Raw genomic sequence first — 21,521 nt, forward strand, 5'->3', positions numbered from 1 at the left:
CATATTTTATAACTTGATTGGAAAGAAACTCAGCTTACCCACGTCGATACAAGTAGTGCAATTCCATGAGAAAGATCCAGGGCAGTTTACTCTGCAGGGTGATGTAGAGACACAAGGGAGAAATAGAACGTCTGCATCAAATATCAGCTCTATACATACAATACAATGTTATTGAGGGGACATACAGTATATTCACAGATTACTTACACAGGGAGCATGGCTAATAACATTGTACAGTTTGCAGGGGCCCTTCATTAAACCTGTGCATCCTATGGATTATATTGGGCACAAAGAAGATGCCAGGCACCGAGACACACACACACACACGTAAGACATTTTGCAATTGGTTTTTATTATTTGTGAACTTCAAAGGGATACTGTCATTGGAAAAAAAAATTTTTTCAAAATGAATCAATTAATAGTGCTGCTCCAGCAGAATTTTGCACTGAAATCCATTTCTCAAAAGAGCAAACAGATTTTTTTATATTCAATTTTGAAATCGGACATGGGGCTAGACATATTGTCAATTTCCCAGCTGCCCCAAGCCATGTGACTTGTGCTCTGATAAACTTCAGTCACTCTTTACTGCTGTACTGCAAGTTGGAGTGATATCACCCCCCTCCCTTCCCCCCCCCCCCCAGCAGCCTAACAAAAGAACAATGGGAAGGTAACCAGATAACAGCTCCCTAACACAAGATAACAGCTGCCTGGTGGATGTAAGAACAACACTCAATAGTAAAAACCCATGTCCCACTGAGACACATTCAGTTACATTGAGAAGGAAAAACAGCAGCCTGCCAGAAAGCATTTCTCTCCTAAAGTGCAGGCACAAGTCACATGACTGGGGGCAGCTGGGAAATTGACAAAATATCTAGCCCCTTGTCAGATTTCAAAATTGAATATAAAAATCTGTTTGCTCTTTTGAGAAATGGATTTCAGTGCAAAATTCTGCTGGAGTAGTACTATTAACTGATTCATTTTGAAAAAAACATGTTTTCCGATGACAGGATCCCTTAAAGTTCTTTCGCTTTTTTATTCAGTTCCCAATAGGCTTTCAAATGGGGGTCACTGACCCCATCTAAAAAACAAATGCTCTGTAAGGCTACAAATTCACTGTTATTTGCTACTTTTTATTACTCCTTTTCTATTCAGACCTCTCCTATTCAAATTGATGCACGGTTGCTAGGGTAATTTGGACCCTAGCAAACCCTTGCAAACTGAATAAAAAGGCTAAATAACTCAAAAGTCCGCAAATAATAAAAAAAATGAAAACCAATTGCAAAATGTCTAAGAATATCACATCATACTAACAGTTAATTTAAAGGTGAAGAACCCCTTTAAAGTGCAACATCAGCGACTTGTACGTATGTATGGTGCCTGGCATCTTATTTGTGCCCAAAATACCCTATAATCCCTAGGATGCACAGGTTTAATGAACCATACTAACAGTTAATTTAAAGGCAGTTACTTAGTAAATGATTTTAGTTATGATTGGTGCCCTTTAAATGTGAACCACCCTTTTAAGGGTCAAGCCAAAGTCTCAAAAAATGTGGAGGCCAAATGAAAAAATGCCTTTGTCCTGCAGCCTACGGTCAACTTCAGAGACAATGGGGACAGGTGTTGCAGCAGGGGTCTGTAGTGGGGCAGGCATGGGGCACAATTCAAAAAGTCATTTAACAAAAGTAACTTTTTTTTTAAAGTGATAGTGACACATTCTTGGAAAATGTTCACTTCAAGCACATTAACATTAACTGCAAGGACGGTGCACTCCTCCTCATCAATTAAATAGAAAACTCCAGCCACAGCGGCTAATAGAATCTGTTTTTTTTTATTAATATTATCATTATTTAACAGATAAACTAAAAGAAGCAGACAGTATTTTTCCACCCCAATGAAGGGTGAGTATCCTGCTTTCCCCCATCATCATGAAGTGGGGACAGAAGTTGTTGCCCAAAGATGGGAGCGGGCGTGGGAGACCGGATCCAACTCCAAGAAGCCGCAGAAGGTGCCAGGAAGGAGCCTCGTATCTTTCCAGCCTAATCATCCGACTCAGAAGTCCCAAACATTTCTTGGAAAACCACAGCAAAATAAAAGAGAAGATGCAAATCTTTCCTCGGAATAAGAGAATGAAGCCTGACACGGTCTGATAAGAAGAAGGGGATGAAAAAAAGGATGGGATGGAGATGAAAAGGAAGAGGAAACAAGAAGAAAGGATGGGATGGAGAGGAAACATGAAGAAAGGATGGGATGGAGAGGAAACATGAAGAAAGGATGGGATGGAGAGGAAAAATGAAGAAAGATGGGCTGGAGATGAAAAGGGAGAAGACGAAGAAAGAATGGGATGGAGATGAAAAGGGAGAAGAAACAAGAAGATAGGATGGGATGGAGATGAAAAGGGAGAAGAAACAAGAAGATAGGATGGGATGGAGATGAAAAGGAGGAGGAAACAAGAAGAAAGGATGGGATGGAGAAGAAAAAAGAAGATAGGATGGGATGGAGATGAAAAGGAGGAGGAAACAAGAAGAAAGGATGGGATGGAGAAGAAAAAAGAAGAAAGGATGGGATGGAGATGAAAGGGGAGAGGAAACAAGAAGAAAGGATGGGGTGGAGAAGAAAAAAGAAGAAAGGATGGGATGGAGATGAAAGGGGAGAGGAAACAAGAAGAAAGGATGGGATGGAGAAGAAAAAAGAAGAAAGGATGGGATGGAGATGAAAGGGGAGAGAAAACAAGAAGAAAGGATGGGATGGAGATGAAAGGGGAGAGAAAACAAGAAGAAAGAATGGGATGGAGATGATAAGGAAACAAGAAGAAAGGATGGGATGGAGGTGAAAAGGGAGAGGAAACAAGAAGAAAGGAGGGCAGGAGAAAAACAAACACAAGACACAAAATAAAAATAAGGTGATACTCGGTGCAAGTTTCTGCTAAAGATTAGAGCCAGGTTTGCTCCCCTCTCAGGCCGGGGTATAACAGGCAGTGCTCCCTTCCTACACCCCCAAGGCTGGTCCTGAACCCCCTTCTCCCCCCTGTACTGGAAGTCAGGAGGTAAGTCGGCTCTCAGTAGGGGGTGGGGCACACTGGGAAGGGGCAGTGATGGGACAGGAATTAGGACATTCAGGGGGGCTCATCTCTCCTTCACGTGGTTCTGTGCCTCCCCCGTAGCCCCCACCGCCTCCCTGTTTTCCTCCGAGAAAAGGACTTCCGACAGGTCATCCAGTATTGAGGTCTCCTTGGGATCCAGCAGGCTGAATTCCCGCACGAATAACAGGAAGTGAATAAAGAGAGTGTTTATGTGTCCGTGCAGCTCCAGGGCCGCGATTTCCTTGAAATGCGCAGAGTAGATGTGAGCCAGAACGTGAAATAGGTATCGGCAGATCTTCTTCACCAACGACTCGAATGAACTAGGGAATTCCCTGCCTGCGGAAAAATATCACGTGAATAGAAGATCCGAAATATCAACCAATCAGAACAATGAAGCACGAACAACTTGCACCAATCACCTGCCATTACATTCTATTGGATGAGCGGGAATCTGACACATGGAGGCCGTTAGAACACAAAAAAATCTAGATGTTTCCAAATCCAAATCTTTTTTCATACTGTCTGGATCCCAAAGTTAAATCCCAAATCTGAGAACCCAAATTAAAGGGAAAGTAATCACTGGTACTAACGGTAAGCCTCGATAAATCCGAGAACCCAAATTAAAGGGAAAGTAATCACTGGTACTAATGGTAAGCCTCGATAAATCCGAGAACCCAAATTAAAGGGAAAGTAATCACTGGTACTAATGGTAAACCTCGATAAATCCGAGAACCCAAATTAAAGGGAAAGTAATCACTGGTACTAATGGTAAACCTCGATAAATCCGAGAACCCAAATTAAAGGAAAAGTAATCACTGGTACTAATGGTAAGCCTCGATAAATCTGAGAACCCAAATTAAAGGGAAAGTAATCACTGGTACTAACGGTAAGCCTCGATAAATCTGAGAACCCAAATTAAAGGGAAAGTAATCACTGGTACTAATGGTAAGCCTTGATAAATCAGAGAACCCAAATTAAAGGGAAAGTAATCACTGGTACTAACGGTAAGCCTCGATAAATCTGAGAACCCAAATTAAAGGGAAAGTAATCACTGGTACTATTGGTAAGCCTCGATAAATCTGAGAACCCAAATTAAAGGGAAAGTAATCACTGGTACTAATGGTAAGCCTTGATAAATCAGAGAACCCAAATTAAAGGGAACGTAATCACTGGTACTATTGGTAAGCCTCGATAAATCTGAGAACCCAAATTAAAGGGAAAGTAATCACTGGTACTATTGGTAAGCCTCGATAAATCTGAGAACCCAAATTAAAGGGAAAGTAATCACTGGTACTAACGGTAAGCCTCGATAAATCTGAGAACCCAAATTAAAGGGAAAGTAATCACTGGTACTAATGGTAAGCCTCGATAAATCCGAGAACCCAAATTAAAGGGAACGTAATCACTGGTACCAACCGTATTTGGTGGGGAAGATATCTTCATCCGTCACCAGCTTTTGTACAGAACTCATGACGAAATCAATGTACTGGGGAGCCGTGCACTTTACTTTCTTACCCCGCTCATCATACCAGTAGTACTGTCTGTAATGGGAGAAAGCAGAGGGAAAAGGTTAGGGGGGGGATATGAATATACAGCAAATAGACTGGACTAAGCTACACAGACTAAAAGGACAGTAGGACTCCCGAACCAGGAAAAAGAGGTTGAGGGCAGGTTGAAAGTGGTGGGAGACCACCAGGGGTAGGAAAGTGTCTGCCTACCAGGGGCAGGGCAAGGGAAAGTAGGGGGCAGGTTTAATAGATCAAGTGCAACACTTTGGGGATACAGCCCATTATCAAGCATAGGGGTGTTGCACTTGATCGAGTTACACTCAGCACTGACATACTCAATGGCATGCAGGAGGACATATACTCATATACTGCAGGAGGGCATATACTCAGGTACTGCAGGAGGGCATATACGCAGGTACTGCAGGAGGGCATATACTCAGGTACTGCAGGAGGGCATATACTCAGGTACTGCAGGAGGGCATATACTCAGGTACTGCAGGAGGGCATATACTCAGGTACTGCAGGAGGGCATATACTCAGGTACTGCAGGAGGGCATATACTCATGTACTGCAGGAGGGCATCATGAGGGCATATACTCATGTACTGCAGGAGGGCATATACTCATGTACTGCAGGAGGGCATATACTCATGTACTGCAGGAGGGCATATACTCATGTACTGCAGGAGGGCATATACTCAGGTACTGCAGGAGGGCATATACTCATGTACTGCAGGAGGGCATATACTCATGTACTGCAGGAGGGCATATACTCAGGTATTGCAGGAGGGCATATACTCAGGTATTGCAGGAAGGCATATACTCAGGTATTGCAGGAAGGCATATACTCATGTACTGCAGGAGGGCATATACTCATGTACTGCAGGAGGGCATATACTCAGGTACTGCAGGAGGGCATATACTCATGTACTGCAGGAGGGCATATACTCATGTACTGCAGGAGGGCATATACTCATGTACTGCAGGAGGGCATATACTCAGGTACTGCAGGAGGGCATATACTCATGTACTGCAGGAGGGCAAATACTCATGTACTGCAGGAGGGCATATACTCATGTACTGCAGGAGGGCATATACTCACGTATTGCAGGCAGCCATAGTCTGGCAGGTTTCCCCTGTGCAGAATTCGGAGATGGTGCTGTACTGAAGGTTGATGTGGTTGAAGAAAGTTGTAACTGAAATACAGAGAGGAAGAACATACGTCAGGGGAAAAGCAAAACACTAGGGGGCACAATACCATTACCCACACAAAGCATTTATGTTTTACACAGAGCTCAGAACTGAACACCCTCTTTGTGTTCTGCCTGTGATTCCTGCACCCCTAGAGTAATTGGCACCTGCACTGTAATGTCATTTATACAGGGGGCACATATACTGACACACAAAAAAGGGCACAAAAAAGGGGGGTGAACTCTGCACCTTGTAATACAACAGGACCCCTAAAGATATCTCTGTTAAAAGCAACACAAAGTAGCGCAAGGGTAAGGGAGCCACGTACCACTACTAGCCAGCCACTCATTAAGGTCGATCTCTTGTGGCAAGGTGACCAGCTGTTTGATTTCCACGTCTGTGACTCGGACCCGGGTGTATTCCGGCTCCAGGTACAACTTCTTTTCCTCCGACGCTGGCTTCTTCCCATTCGGCTTTCCCTTTGATTTCCTGCAGGCGGCAAAAACCGACAGTTTGCATGGGACTGTGTGGCACAACGTGTTGCATCTGTCTGCCACGGGTGCACCTCACCGTCACTGGACGGCATATTTTCCTAGGCTTTATTTCTCATGGAGAAGTCTTTGCACAGCGATGGGGCGTATGCAAGTGCCATATAAAGATAATGACAAATGTTTAGGGTTCATATCCCTCAGATAGAGCTACATATAAACATTGATACAGAGCATATCCCTATACCCCCCAGGCCAGTGTCTGTACTGTACATTCACTCAGGCTGCTCAAGTCTCCAATAACACCGAGGCTTCTGGGAGTTCTACTGAAAATATGGAAGTGCCAATAATCTAAGCATCTTTTCAATTGTTCTTGATTTAGTTTTATTTTGTTTTTTTAAAGGATTGTCCTTCCTATCCGTCCCTCCACATGGGGGTCACTGACCCCAGTAACTAGGGAAGCACCCAATCCAGGATTCAGTTTGGGATTTGGTCTTTTTCAGCAGGATTCTGATTCAGCCTAATCCGTAAATCACGTGACTTTTTAGGAAATCTTGCGCACGGTTCTATTTAACCCTTCCTTAGCCTCATTTGCATATGTAAATGAGGGTTCCGTTTTGACTGAAGCCGATATGTATGTTATCCTGAGTCTGTCCGTGATGTAATTAAGACAGACGGCACTACAACAACTGTGAGCTCTATATCCCAGGGTTGCCATAACAACACATGCCTTCTATATGGAATCAACAGCAAGTCTAACGGCACTCGCAGGGGTAGTGGAAACTGATCTGAATTAACACAAGGAAATGTAAGTGCAGGTATAGTGTAACCAACCCAAGGCCTGGGGGTAATCCAGCAGTTTGATGAGCGTAAGCTCTGTGGCACAAAGCCTTATGAGAAATGTAATCCTCCTTCACAGGGCAGGACAGATGGACGCAGTCCATGCAGAAGTGGGAGGTGAAAGATATACAGGCTCCAATCAGCAGGGTTGCAACACATTCAAGGCTTCCTATAGGATGACAGACTGATGACCTCTCTGATCAGTAATACAGTAATAATACAGTAATAATACACCATACTCAGAAAGCTCAGCACATGTTCATAATGATCAGGGTTCTGCCACTGAACTGCAACTCCCAGCATTACCAGACTGTGCAAATTCGGATTCGGTTCATCCTGCTGAAAAAGGCAGAATCCCTAGTTAGTACTGCATGTAAAGGCGGCACTAGGACCCAACAGTGCAGTGAGCAACTGTCAACTTTCCTAGAAGCTTACAGCCTGGCTTACAGTCACAACTCCAGTCCTACCTAAACACTTTTCCCACCGCCTGCAGGACCATCTTGCAACTAAATCCAGATTTGGGGCTGCCGGTAAGAAGGGCTCTTTCTGGGGAGAGTGTCATGGGGTCCCCCAGGATCCTCACAGCAGCCATGGGGGAGCCCCTCCAAAAAGCATGTTACACACTCACACAACCTGCACCCAAACTGCTGGGCTCATTCACGAGAGGGGGATAACCACGCCCACCCCTACAATCAGCCAATAGCTGGGAGGAGGCGAGAGGGAGGGAACCAAGGAGAAAAACAAACCGGCTGAAAGGTCCAATTGATAGTGAGGAGCAGGAAGATCAGGAGAGGCCCCCCAGCAGTAGCACAGAGATGCACGGAAACATTACGGGAAGAGAGGAGTCTCTGATAGAAAGTATATACACTACAACACAACGACACGACAATCCTGGGCTCCCTATTTACAGCGGATAAAGGGAATGTACCACACACAGCAATGGGGATATATTTATATATAATATATATGGAATGAGCCACATGTATGTATACTCCTAGCAAATAAAGCTCTTATGGATAACATACACTCTCCTGTGTAATACACTGAGCAGCCCATAAGGATAAAACATCAGGACATGTGACCAGAGGGCAACTGGCCTATAGGTTAAACGTTTTGGGGCAACGGGACTAGAATCCAGCCACAGTCCATTAGCCATGTCAGGAATAGTGTTCCACTGCAACTTGCCTATATACCCCTTGTTGTGTTTAGATGTGTGCAAGGTGTATATTTATAAATCCAATGTCAGACACGTAACACAACTGCAGTGTATGGCCACGTCCATACCTCCCAACATTTTGGAAATAAAAAGAGAGACAAGGCAAAACATTTTTGACCATGCCCATATTTGTGGGCACATCCCCTAATTACCATGTTCATTTTACAAAATTCAGCAGGTTAAGAAAGTTTGAACATATTTCTGTGTTTTTTTCCCCAGCTATTACAGTTTTGCTCATGAAGGTGAAGGTGAGTCTAACTTCATTGAAAGAAAGTTTCTTAATTGGCTTTTAGCAGAGAGCCCAGAACAGCTAACAGGTGCAAATAAGATACTTTGTAACAATTTTGAGACACAATAAAACAATTTAGATAAGGAGAAATATTTTAAAACTTTCATAACCTGCCAAATGTTGTAAAACAAACATGGTAATTAGGGGGTGTGGCCACAGAAAGGGGTGTGGTCAAAAAATTGCTGCACTACATGCGGAAAATAATTTTTTGTCCCTCTTTTTACTTCCAAAATGTTGGGAGGTATGCTGTTATCTTATATTGTTACAATTACAAATCTGCACCCATATAATGCCTTCCCCGCAGTGAGTTTGATATCTTTGTATTACAAGTGGATTTACACGCTATAACCTGCTTGGTGCAATAATACCTGTGTCCCTACATGCTCCGTATAAAAGAAAATGACAGGTACCATTTATCATGTTTCTGCAGAAAAAAAAAGCTGCAATTCAGCAGAAGTAATATAAAGAGATGACGGAAGGGGTCACTTATTGCCTGTGATTGAGGGTCGGACAAGAGGGAGCCCCCCCCTTACTTGTGCACCGTGTAGCACCCCCTGCGCCTCATAATAAAGGAAAGCAGCTTTGCAAACGGCTCCACAATGAAAAGCCTTCTGTCTCCTTGCTCTTATTTCAGGGCTGAGCCCCTTCCTAATGGAGGCTAATTAATCTGTACTGTTCCAATTAGTCACTGGCCTCTGGGAGGGAAATAATCCAGCTGCAGGAGCTTTCATATAAAATAGAGGTGGGGGTGCCAGGATACATGCTTGTATGACCATGTGTATATACACAGGGAGACTGGCACTTTTCAGGAACAGGAGGGCAGAGAAGGGTTAAGGTGAAAGGCAGAAACTGCAGGGAGAGACACACACACCTGCTATAAATACTCAGCAGCAATATATAACCCAACACTGACCTGAGACATAGACTTGGAAAGTAGAGTGAATAGGGCGTATAAATCACAATCACACACAGGACTGATAAGTCACAATCACACACAGGACTGATAAGTCACAATCACACACAGGACTGATAAGTCACAATCACACACAGGACTGATAAGTCACAATCACACACAGGACTGATAAGTCACAATCACACACAGGACTGATAAGTCACATTCACACACAGGACTGATAAGTCACACTTACACACAGGACTGATAAGTCACAATCACACACAGGACTGATAAGTCACAATCACACACAGGACTGATAAGTCACAATCACACACAGGACTGATAAGTCACATTCACACACAGGACTGATAAGTCACAATCACACACAGGACTGATAAGTCACATTCACACACAGGACTGATAAGTCACAATCACACACAGGACTGATAAGTCACAATCACACACAGGACTGATAAGTCACACTCACACACAGGACTGATAAGTCACACTTACACACAGGACTGATAAGTCACAATCACACACAGGACTGATAAGCCACAATCACACACAGGACTGATAAGTCACACTCACACACAGGACTGATAAGTCACAATCACACACAGGACTGATAAGTCACAATCACACACAGGACTGATAAGTCACACTCACATACAGGACTGATAAGTCACAATCACACACAGGACTGATAAGTCACAATCACACACAGGACTGATAAGTCACAATCACACACAGGACTTGATAAGTCACATTCACACACAGGACTGATAAGTCACACTTACACACAGGACTGATAAGTCACAATCACACACAGGACTGATAAGTCACACTCACACACAGGGCTGCACCCGACTGTCAGCCACAAGACCTGGTACTGAGTCGCATTTCGTTTGTGCCAGTGACACTAGCCTGCACTCATTGGAATCATGCCCAGGAATCATGTACAAAGCCAGGGCTGCACTAGGGCCCAGGGATATACCAGTCTAGCTGGATCAAACCAGGGGCAAGAGAAATGAAACATAATTGCAAATTAAAGGGGAAATAGCCTATAAGCAGGGTCTTAAGATCTTAGCATGTGAACAGTCAGGCCATTGCCCTTCCTTAGACACATGCAACAGAAAAGCATTCTGCCCTTGTGTATGGCTCCTACTCACCCTGGCTGCATCCCATGGGGGGGGCTTAAAGGGGTATGTAGGGGCTTATTCACAAAGGTGAAGGAAAGTAAAACTGGACCAAGATTATTGGAGTTAAAGGGGCGGGTCACCTTTAACTTTTAGTAAGTTATAGAATGGACAATTCTACACAACTTTTCAATTGGTCTTCATTACTTTTTTTTTGTATGTTTTTGAATTATTTCAAATAGGGTTCACATCTAAGAAACAAATGCTCTGTAAGGCTACAAATGTATTGTTATTGCTACTTTTTATTACTCATCTTTCTATTCAGGCCTCTCCTATTCATATTCCAGTCTCTTATTCAAATTGTTGCATGGTTGCTAGGGTAGGGAACCCTAGCAACCAGATTGCTGAAACTGCAGAGCGGAGAGCTGCTGAATAAAACGCTAAATAACTGAAAAATCATAAATAATGAAAATCAATTGCAATTTGTCTCAGAATATTTCTATTTTTAATGGTGAATAGTCTAAATGGCTGTACAGAAATGTCAAATTTTTAAAAGCCTTACTCCAGTGATAAATCTGGCATTACGTTGTTCTGTTTAAGGGTTTGTTCACCTTTAATTAACCATTAGTATCATGAAAAGAGTGATATTCTGATACAATTTGCAATTGGTTTTCTTTTTTTATGGTTTGTGGTTTTGAGTTATTTGGATTTTTATTCAGCATCTCTCCAGTTTGCAGTTTAAGCAATCTGGTTGCTAGGGTCTCAACAAATAAGAGAGGGCTTGAATAGAAATCAGTCTGAGCTTCTAGGCCAGCCAGTGACCCTATACCCACGCTGATGGTGGTAACTGGGTGACCACATATCCTGAGTTTTTAGGTCCAATGCAATCCCATCAGACTGTAATACTTGATCATAGCTGAGGACACACACTAAAGGTGGCCATACATGAATAGATTTACACTGATTCGGCAGCTTTTCTGCCCATGTGTGGGAGCGTCCGACAGGTCTCCCCGATCAATATCTGGCCAAAAATCAGCCTGATATATATATCGATCGGGCAGGTTTGATTTTTACTGCGATCAAGGACTGCATTGGATAGTTGATGCAGTCCTATGTCCTGTGTCTCATAAGCTCCGGGTCTCATAAGCTCCGGGTCTCAAAAAGCTCCGGGGCTCATAACCTCCGTGTCTCATAAATGGCTCATCTGTATGTGCCATGAAAATAGGGGCCCTAATGGAACTTCCCATATCTACATATTAGATTCATTATATAAACCAGTCCAGCTGGAGGTCCAAAGGGTGTGTGTGGCACTCGGAAGTATTTGTTCAGGCCCCTGCCTGCGGTGTATAACATCATGACCTCGTTATTTTGATATAATGCTGCCTATGCATGTCAGCTAATTGCCCCACTAGATGAAAAAAGCTTGACAGCCCTGAAATAAACTATAATAGAGTTTCTAAAGCCAGCTACACATTTTTCAAAGCACGTTATTTTTCAATCAAATACCTTTCCGTCTTTTGTGTTACTGGCCCTTTAAATTAAAAGCAGGATGTGAGTTTGGGGAATGCAGTAACAGACAATACCTTCCGGTTATGTAGCCTACGTATTCCCCATTTTAGTCAACATAGTGTCAGTTATTGAATATCCTTTCATTTTAGTTTGTCTATTTAAATGTGAGGTGCCGGCAGCCAAAACTCTACTGTTACCGTTATTGTTAGTTGTTGCTAGTCATGCCTCTCCCGTTACTCTAATTTAGACCACTGCCTGGTTGCTAGTATATACTGGACCCTAGCAACCAGAGCTAAATTATTCAAAAACCACAATCAAGACCAGCTGCAAATTCTCCTACTCCTTTAATTCATCTTATATTCCATCAGACTTTAATACAAGTCTTTAGTCGCAGGTCTCAACTGTTGCATCACAACCACTAGTCTGAACAGCTCGGCAAGAATCTCCTGTCGCTTTCGCCGTGTCTTTCAACTGCCAAAATAGCCAATGACTAAAACTTGTTCTCACTCAACCATCTTCAAACAGGAGGGAGGAATTTCAAGCAGCTCAGGTGTGAATGGTACTGCCCTCCCTTGATCTTACCTGCAGCCTACCTGATGTGCACAGGCCAAAGCCAGCACTATAAAGACATTGGTATTGGGAAAGGGTTACTATTTCTGGGCAGCACCATAAAGCTTGGTATTACTTAATGTACATTTGTAAGAGAATTTTGTAGCACTCTGAAGAAGAAGCAAACAATTCTAATTATTTCAAGCCTCTGATAGCTCCTAACTTACACCATGATACCTCAATACTATGGGCTCATGTCTGACTCTGTCCCTTTTACTCTTATTCATCAAGCAGTGGTTCAATGACACATTAGATGCTCCATCAAATTACTCTCAGCTAAAAGGGTGTAAGTTAGAGCCTCGGGCAGCTACAGGGAATTGCAGTAGAGGAACTGCTGTGGACTCAGAGTCCATTCATATCAATGTACATACAGTTGTCTGGTTCTTACACGTTTTCTCCTTTGCTGCAGCAGATCCTGCCCAAGGCAACATCCCCCAGGCTACCAGATCTGTGTTGCACACCCCCCTACTGTATATATGATGCCCCCCTCACTTAGAAACCCTCCATCTGCTGTTAATCCAATGAGAGATACAGCCCACAGATAAGACAAGTTTGCACACATGCTCTTTACTGTATCTACAGTATCGGGGGTAAATCTAGAGCAGAAGGGCGTCCGGCAGCGCTTGTTGTGCAGCAGCCCAGGAACTTTCAATTCACTTTCCATTCACATGATGTGCAGTGAGAGGACAGGGCTGTTAGTGCAGCAGTGAAAACAACCCGCCTGCCATAGGCCTTATGGTTACACATTCCCCTTAGATACTGATGTCACGTTACCTGCTGCTCTGTCAATGAAAGCAAAGTCAGTCCCAGCAGCCAGTGCTCCAGTCGATAGGCCCTGCAGTACTTACATAATGACACCTCACCTCTCCCTAGTGCTGCAGACACACTGACACATCCTCTGCCCTCACCCACATCAATAAATGAAGGAGGTTTTTTGCAAAGCCTCCTGGGGAAATGCCTTCCCCTTTAAACACATGATTTGTCCTTATATTACAATACAGTCAAGATGCCAAATATGGGTCAAGCCGGGGCAGCCCTGCCTCACTCACATGTCATTCATTAAATGTCGCGTTTCTCTTGCTCTCCTGCAGTCTGGGAGCTTCGGCTTTTTACCCACAACTTCCAACAGCGGATTTCTGTGCATGATGGGAATTGTAGTCACCAACTCCTAGACAACGGGATGACAATGACTAAGCCGTGCCTTGCAGCCTATTCCCCAGCCACATTGGCACACGTATAGGCGAGTGTCCCATGTAATTCCCCAGTGTCCCGAATTTCTCTCATAGCCCTCCTGTCACCCCTCCCACTGCCCTTCATATTAGAGACACCCCTCCACCCCCTCAGGCAGCTCAGCCGGCTCCCTCCTCCCCCCTCACACTAACTGCCCCGCCGTCACTCACTTACCCCATTAACCACTCCATATCTGCGGCCTACTCTGGCTCAGCTCATCCTCGGTCTCTCTCGGCCTCTCGCTGCCCAGGCTGCGGCTGGGGCGGAAGTAAACACAGCAGCGCCCGGAGCACGCACGCTTCCGGGTCTGACGTCACCTAGCCGGGCAGCATGGAGAGGCGGGACTGTCACACACCGCTAGGTTCTCTGGGAAGTGTAGTAGTTCATTCCTCCTCTGCCGTGCCAAGTGCTGCTGCCTATCTCACCCCCCTCCCATTGTTTGGGCAATTAACCCCTCCCAGGGCGCAGGCCAGGTCCTGGGGTCACCAAGTGATACGATTTTCACAACTACACTTCCCAGAATTCCTAGCGGTGCGTGACAGTCCCGCCTCTCCATGCTGCCCGGCTAGGTGACGTCAGACCCGGAAGCGTGCGTTCCACGCTGGTGTTCTGTTTACTTCCGCCCGAGCCGCAGCCGGGGCAGCGAGAGGCCGAGAGAGACCGAGGATGAGCTGAGCCAGAGTAGGCCGCAGATATGGAGTGGTTAATGGGGTAAGTGAGTGACGACGGGGCAGTTAGTGTGAGGGGGGAGGAGGGAGCCGCCTGAGCTGCCTGAGGGGGTCGCCTGAGCTGCCTGAGGGGGTCGCCTGAGCTGCCTGAGGGGGTCGGCTGAGCTGCCTGAGGGGGTCGGCTGAGCTGCCTGAGGGGGTCGGCTGAGCTGCCTGAGGGGGTCGGCTGAGCTGCCTGAGGGGGTGGAGGGGTGTCTCTAATATGAAGGGCAGTGGGAGGGGTGACAGGAGGGCTATGAGAGAAATTCGGGACACGGGGGGATTACATGGGACACTCGCCTATACGTGTGCCAATGTGGCTGGGGAATATAAGTATCTAAGGGGAATGTGTAACCATAAGGCCTATGGCAGGCGGGTTGTTTTCACTGCTGCACTAACAGCCCTGTCCTCTCACTGCACATCATGTGAATGGAAAGTGAATTGAAAGTTCCTGGGCTGCTGCACAACAAGCGCTGCCGGACGCCCTTCTGCTCTAGATTTACCCCTGATACTGTAGATACAGTAAAGAGCATGTGTGTAAACTTGTCTTATCTGTGGGCTGTATCTCTCATTGGATTAACAGCAGATGGAGGGTTTCTAAGTGAGGGGGGCATCATATATACAGTAGGGGGGTGTGCAACACAGATCTGGTAGCCTGGGGGATGTTGCCTTGGGCAGGATCTGCTGCAACAAAGGAGAAAACTTGTAAGAACCAGACAACTGTATGTACATTGATATGAATGGACTCTGAGTCCACAGCAGTTCCTCTACTGCAATTCCCTGTAGCTGCCCGAGGCTCTAACTTACACCCTGTTAGCTGAGAGTAATTTGATGGAACATCTAATGTGTCATTGAACCACTGCTTGATGAATAAGAGTAAAAGGGACAGAGTCAGACATGGGCCCATAGTATTGAGGTATCATGGTGTAAGTTAGGCGGTATCGGAGGCTTTAAATAATTAGAATTGTTTGCTTCTTCTTCAGGTGCTACAAAATTCTCTTACAAATGACCATTAAAGGGTACCTGTTGAGTAAGAATGTTATCCCCAACCAAAGCTGCAGCCTAATAGAGCCTGCATTCCGGTTCAGGATAACAGTAATTTCTTTTTAAAAAAAAACATTCCCCGCCAGCACTAGGCTACCCGCACAATAAAATGGGGAATACGTAGGCTACATAACCGGAAACTATTGTTTCTTACTGTATTCCCCAAACTCACATCCTGCTTTTAATTTAAAGGGCCAGTAACACAAAAGACCGAAAAGTGTTAAAAGTATTGATTGAAAAATAACGTGCTTGGAAAATTGTGTAGCTGGCTTTAGAAACGTTATTATATTTTTTTTTCAGGGTCGTCCAGCTTATACCATATAGTGGGGCAATTAGCTGACACGCATAGGTTGCATTATATAGTGAATAAAGTGCCCCCTCTTGTAAATTATAAGGATATTATAAGTTACCGAGGAGTTTCATGACCATATAAAAACATAAGGCCGAGTGTTTTTATACAGGTCATGGAACTCAGAGGTAACTTCTAATATCCTCATATTTTGCAACTGGTGGTACATTATTATAATACACACATTTCAGTGAGTCATGTGACAGAAATGACATCAGAACTCACAGTTTATAAGGATATAATTTACAGGATATTCATGGCTTTTGTGTATTATATAAAAATATTGAGGTCATGTTGTGATGTCATACACGGCACCCTATGCAGCCAATGAGCAGACAGGGGTCTGAACAAATACCTCTGAGTGCCACACCCACCCTGTGAGACCTCCAGCTGGACTGGTTTATATAATTAATATGTAGATATTGGAAGTTCTATTAGGGCTGGTAGGGCCCCCATTTTCATGGCACATAACAGATGAGCCATTTGGAATGCAATGTGGTTTTGGTGCTTAAAGGAGAACTAAACCCTAAAAATGAACATGTCTAAAAATGCCATATTTTATATAATGAACTTATTGCACAAGGCTAAAGTTTCAGCTTGTCAATAGCAGCAATGATCCAGGACTTCAAACTTGTCACAGGGGGTCACCATCTTGGAAAGTGTCTGTGACACTCACATGCTCCGTGGGCTCTGATTGGCTGTTGAGAAGCTAAGCTTAGGGCTCGTCACTAATTATCCAGCAGAAAATGAGGTTGGTCTGTAATATAAGCTGATGCTACAGTGCTGGTTTTTAAATTCTGATGCTAATTGCACTGGTTTCTGTACTTCCATGTAGTAATTATCTGTATTAATTATATTATATATATTTAAGAAATCCTTTTGAATTAAGGGGGGGGGTTGTGATAACTGATCCCATGCACAAACTAGCGATGTGAAGTATTATTTAAATGAAAATTATACCCTTTTGGGGTTATCATCTCCACCCAACTGTCTGGAACCCTGTTTGTAAAATGTTCCTTGCTGAGGTGCTATGGAATGCTATCAGAAATTTGACAAAATTTCGGAGGGTCCTTAAGCCCTCGGGCAAATTTAGGGGCTGTCATTGAACTTGCCTGCAGACACTTTACAGTTGCCCTATGTAAAGGGGCTGCCTGAATGTTTGTTGTGAAAGCACCACAGGTTGGATAAGTGGGGAAAGCCACCTCTTAAAGGGGTGGTTAACTTTTAGTATGTTATAGAATGGCCCATATTAAGCAATATTTCAATTGGTTGTCATTATTTATTTTTCATAGTTATTTGCCTTCTACTTCTGACTCTTTCCAACTTTCAAATGGGGGGTCACTGAACCCCATCTAAAAAAAATGCTCTGTAAGGCAACAAATGTATTGTTATTGCGACTTTTTATTACTCCTCTTTCTATTCAGGGCCCCCTTTCATATTCCAGTATCTTTAGTGCATGGTTGCTAGGGTAATTTAGAAACCATTTAGAAAACCAATTGGAAATTATATCAGAATATCTACAGCATACTAAAAGTCAACACAAAGGTGAAGAACCACTTTAAAGCTTTCTCTGATGAGGACCATGAAGCAGAAGACAACCCAGCTAATGTCATTGTGATACATCACTTCCTATTAGTAAGTCATTAAACCTATGGATGTGCTGGTCCATATTTTGTACCCTGGAGCATGATGCTAGCACACGAGGTTAGGTTTCAGGAAAGAGGGAAGGTCTAATCTCTGTAGAAGATGCTGCCCATAGGCTCCATTCTTTACTTCTGAGACATGGCGCTTAAGAGACGTGGAAGAGCGTCATGGTGGATGGTGTTTACTAACAGTGGTTTAAGCTGGTGCACGTTCTCTTTTTGGGTTGGTCAGTTCATTCATAAACTGGACTGTCAGACCGAGTCGACAGCTTATTGGCCTGTGTATGATGCCCTTGACAGACTTCCCCGAATGATATCTGGCCGAAAGTCAGTGGGCATATTGTGTAGTGATCCACTCATTTGGCAACATCGCCAAACGAGAGAAAATCTGTGTATGGCCTCATTTAGTGCCTTTTATTACATATGGGGGGTAGTGTCTTAGCAAAGCCAATTATCACTATTGTCTATTTTGTAGCCATGACAATAGAAGATAACTCATAGTATTAGTTGATCCAGGGACGGGTCCGATTACATCTTGGAGACCGGAAGGATTTTTTCCCCCTGAGGCAAATGTTTCCTTCCTTTGGATCAACTAGTAGTTAGGCAGGTTATATATAAACTTGAAAGGTTGTACTTGATGAACATGTGTCTTTTTTTCAATCTAACTTTCTATATTACAGAACCCCTTGCCTTTGGAGGTGGAGATGTCAGCGGGTCGCAGGGAGAAAAATAGCCCACAGTCAAATAGCCGTGCTGGCAAAGAGATTACGTTAAGGCCACTTGTGCAGCCGGCACTCGTGATACCTGCAAAGAAACTCATGGTGAGAATGTTTTACTCCTTTTACATGACCAGATGCTTGAAGATTTCATTCCAGGACTTTTTGTATTGAATATGGCAAAACAAAGATTGAGGAGAAAAGGATTACCCTGGCCGTACGGTCAATGTGATTATCTTTTTCTTTGTAATAATAAATCAGTACCTTGTACTTGATCCAAACTAAGATATAATTATGATTAAGGGAGTTACTCCCGAAACACGTCAGGTGATGTTGGTCAGTGACCTGTTGGAATAAACCACCTTTTTATCTAACCGGAGTTCCGCATTTTCATCTTTTGAGCTACTAAGATTTAATTAATCCTTTTCCTATTGGGTTTATTTAATGTTTACATGATTTTCTAGTATACTTAAGGTATAAAGATCCAAACTATGGAAAGATCTTTTATCCGGGACGTCCAAGGTCCCAAACATTCTTTCTGGATATCAGGTCCCATACCCCTATATATATATATATATATATATATATATATATATATATATATATATATATATATATATAATATATATATATATATATATATATATATATATATATATATATAATCTCCATATGTTTTCATTAAAGTCCTTTTGGTGCGGCTTCATTTTTTGGATATAATTATCATGGACATTTGACCAGCACACAGGCATTTTTCTTTCTTTATCGCTGTGCACCAGATTTGCTTCTTTTATCTATATATCTATATATATATATATATATATATATATATATCTATATATATATATATATATATATATATATATATATATATATATATATATATATATATATATATATAAAGTTTGGACATTCCTTCTTTTGATGCCTATGATTAAGTGCTGGGTAAGCATGAAACAGGCTTTAGGCTTTTTTTGTGAGGACGAATGAATTGTAACTTGTATAAATAAATGTAATTTTTTAACTATAAATACATGAATATATATTTTTGTGCTAAGGTCATGTCAAGCAGTGACATGACCATTACATTACCTTATATATTGTGCATTGTGAGGAAGTGTGACGGCTTGTGTGCTCGATTCCCATCACATACTACTCTAACATTGAGCCAGGGATGCTTTTTCTTGGTGTGAATTAAGTTTACCCCATTTCTTCAGATTTCAAGGCTAACCACTATGAATATTAAAGAATGCTATCAGGCTGATGCACTGTTGGACATTCCCCCAGTAAATTGAACCACTACTCTTTGGGGAAAAAATGCACCTGTTTGGGCTTCTGTTCCCTGGGATCCGTTGTGTAGGTTTGAGCTTTAGCAGGTGCAGTATATTAAAGTTAGAAAATGTTACTATATTACGCCATTATTCCTATGGGTTTTTTTCCACTCTAAAATATGTATTTCACTTTGGGGTGCCTAACATTTTGGCACAGGACTCAGGCTTACTTGTCCATTACTGTTGAGCTTTACTCCTTCATGTGGCAGACATAGAGTTTTTTCATTACATGAATGGTGATTGCACCAGACACTTAGCTGAGGGCACACTTATGGTTTTCTCTGCTGCTGCTGGAGAAAATACAAAACCTTAGAAACATGCAACTGTGCACTTTGAGGACTGAATCGTCCCCAGCAGATGCCCTACCTATTAGCAATCACTTCAGATGATTGGTCAGGAAAGGAGCAGTGTTTTTCATCAGCAAAGTAATTGAAATGCCAGGGCCTACTTTGACTGCCTGGTACCCAAAGCAGCCTCTCTTATCTCAAAGGCAGCTTTTAGTAGTAGATCTGGAATGGACCACTGACTGGTGTCCTGCCTCTTAGACCGTATCTTCCAATTATTGGCCTGGGGGCTAATGGATCAGATGTACCGAAACTAGCAACTCTATAGGGCTCATTTACAAACTGAAAGGCCTCCCTAATCTCAAGGTCAAATTTTAGTAGTAGATGTGGAATTAAGCAGTATCTAACAGACGGCAAAAAAAGTTGCACAGTTCTGCTTTATATGACCAGTGGAGTAACTAGATGTTACTGGCCCCCACAGCAAATACATTTTATGGCCCCCAACATATCCAGAGATTGTCCTGTTTTACCAATATATGTTGAAATCGTTGAAATCTCATTATTTGGGTCTCATGGGGCCCCCTATACCTCCTGGGCCTCCCTGCAGCCACAGGTTCTGCTTCCTCTATAGTTACACCTCTGCGTATGACCTCCCACCTTTCAAAGTAGAAGCCTGTACCGTTGTGTTATAAAACAGGGTGACTTGTGTGGGTTCTCTTCCACTGTACAGTACCGTATCATTCAGAACAAGTATACTATATTTTTCAGTGAAGAGGAGCACCAACCTTGGGTCTAAATTTAGCAATTCTGATCACTGGGGGGGGGGGACTAATAAAGTGGATGTCCCAGTTTCCTTCTCCTTAAATTAATCTTGGAAAATTACATCTTTCATTATGGCAAAGAACTTTTTAGAAATTATTCCCTTTTTGTCTGTAATAATAAAACCACACCTTGTACTTCATCCCAAATAAGATATAATTAATCAGATTGGAAAAAAAGCCAGTCTGTTGGGTTTATTTAAAGGGGTGGTTCACCTTTAAATAAACTCTTAATGTTATAGAATGGACAATTCTAAGCAACTTTTTAATTTGTTTTCATTATTTATTTTTGATAGTTTTATAATTATTTGCCTTTTTCTTCTGACAGTTTCCAGCTTTCAGATGGGAGTTGCTGACCCCATCTAAAGAGCAAAATGCTCTGTAAGGCTACACACTAATTATTACTGCTACTTTTTATTGCTCATCTTCAGGTCCTCTCCTATTCATATTCCAGTCACGTATTCAAATCAGTTCATGGCTGCTAGGGTCATTTGGACCCTAGCTACCAGATTGTTTATAATGCAAATTGAATAGCTGCAGAATAAAAAGCTAAATAACTCAAAAAAACACAAATAATAAAAAACAATTGCAAATTGTCTCAGAATAACACTATGCACATCATACTAAAAGTTAACTC

At 42.9% G+C, this 21,521-nt stretch overlaps 2 protein-coding genes across 5 annotated transcripts in view; one reads left to right on the forward strand and one right to left on the reverse strand.

Moving 5' to 3' along the window:
• Positions 1-1,809: 1,809 nt before the first annotated feature.
• Positions 1,810-14,332, reverse strand: mob2.1.L (MOB kinase activator 2 L homeolog). 2 transcript variants are annotated; one of them, XM_018256833.2, is made up of 6 exons: positions 14,167-14,289; positions 13,812-13,930; positions 6,106-6,266; positions 5,689-5,782; positions 4,496-4,620; positions 1,810-3,415 (listed from the first exon to the last, which is right to left on the reverse strand). In XM_018256833.2, exons 2-6 carry the CDS (start codon positions 13,904-13,906, stop codon positions 3,123-3,125), a joined length of 768 nt encoding a protein of 255 aa, XP_018112322.1. In that variant the 5' UTR covers positions 13,907-13,930; positions 14,167-14,289; the 3' UTR covers positions 1,810-3,122. The 2 variants fall into 2 exon arrangements, with proteins under 2 accessions (XP_018112322.1, XP_018112323.1); XM_018256834.2 differs by lacking the exon at positions 13,812-13,930 and having other exon boundaries at positions 14,167-14,332.
• A 219-nt stretch (positions 14,333-14,551) lies between these two features.
• LOC108713607 overlaps positions 14,552-21,521 on the forward strand; it is a 34,408-nt gene continuing 27,438 nt past the window's right edge. For 2 of the 3 annotated variants that reach the window (XM_041589931.1, XM_041589929.1), the window contains exons 1-2: positions 14,566-14,703; positions 18,416-18,556. The gene's annotated coding sequence lies outside the window, so the exon portion shown is untranslated. Of the gene's footprint in view, positions 14,704-18,415; positions 18,557-21,521 lie in introns of all 3 variants that reach the window. The other variant, XR_005966884.1, reaches the window with a different exon arrangement.

This window comes from Xenopus laevis, chromosome 4L, assembly GCF_017654675.1.
Source record: "Xenopus laevis strain J_2021 chromosome 4L, Xenopus_laevis_v10.1, whole genome shotgun sequence".
NCBI lineage: Eukaryota > Metazoa > Chordata > Amphibia > Anura > Pipidae > Xenopus > Xenopus laevis.

Bases quoted from the DNA above. Each gene is read 5' to 3' on its own strand.
- mob2.1.L (XM_018256833.2), bottom strand. From the start codon at position 13,906: ATGCACAGAAATCCGCTGTTGGAAGTTGTGGGTAAAAAGCCGAAGCTC. The intron at 6,267-13,811 runs GTGAGTGAGGCA...TGCCGCCTGCAG, and splicing joins CGACATTTAATGAATGACAT to GAAATCAAAGGGAAAGCCGA. The intron at 5,783-6,105 runs GTACGTGGCTCC...TCTGTATTTCAG, and splicing joins TGAGTGGCTGGCTAGTAGTG to TTACAACTTTCTTCAACCAC.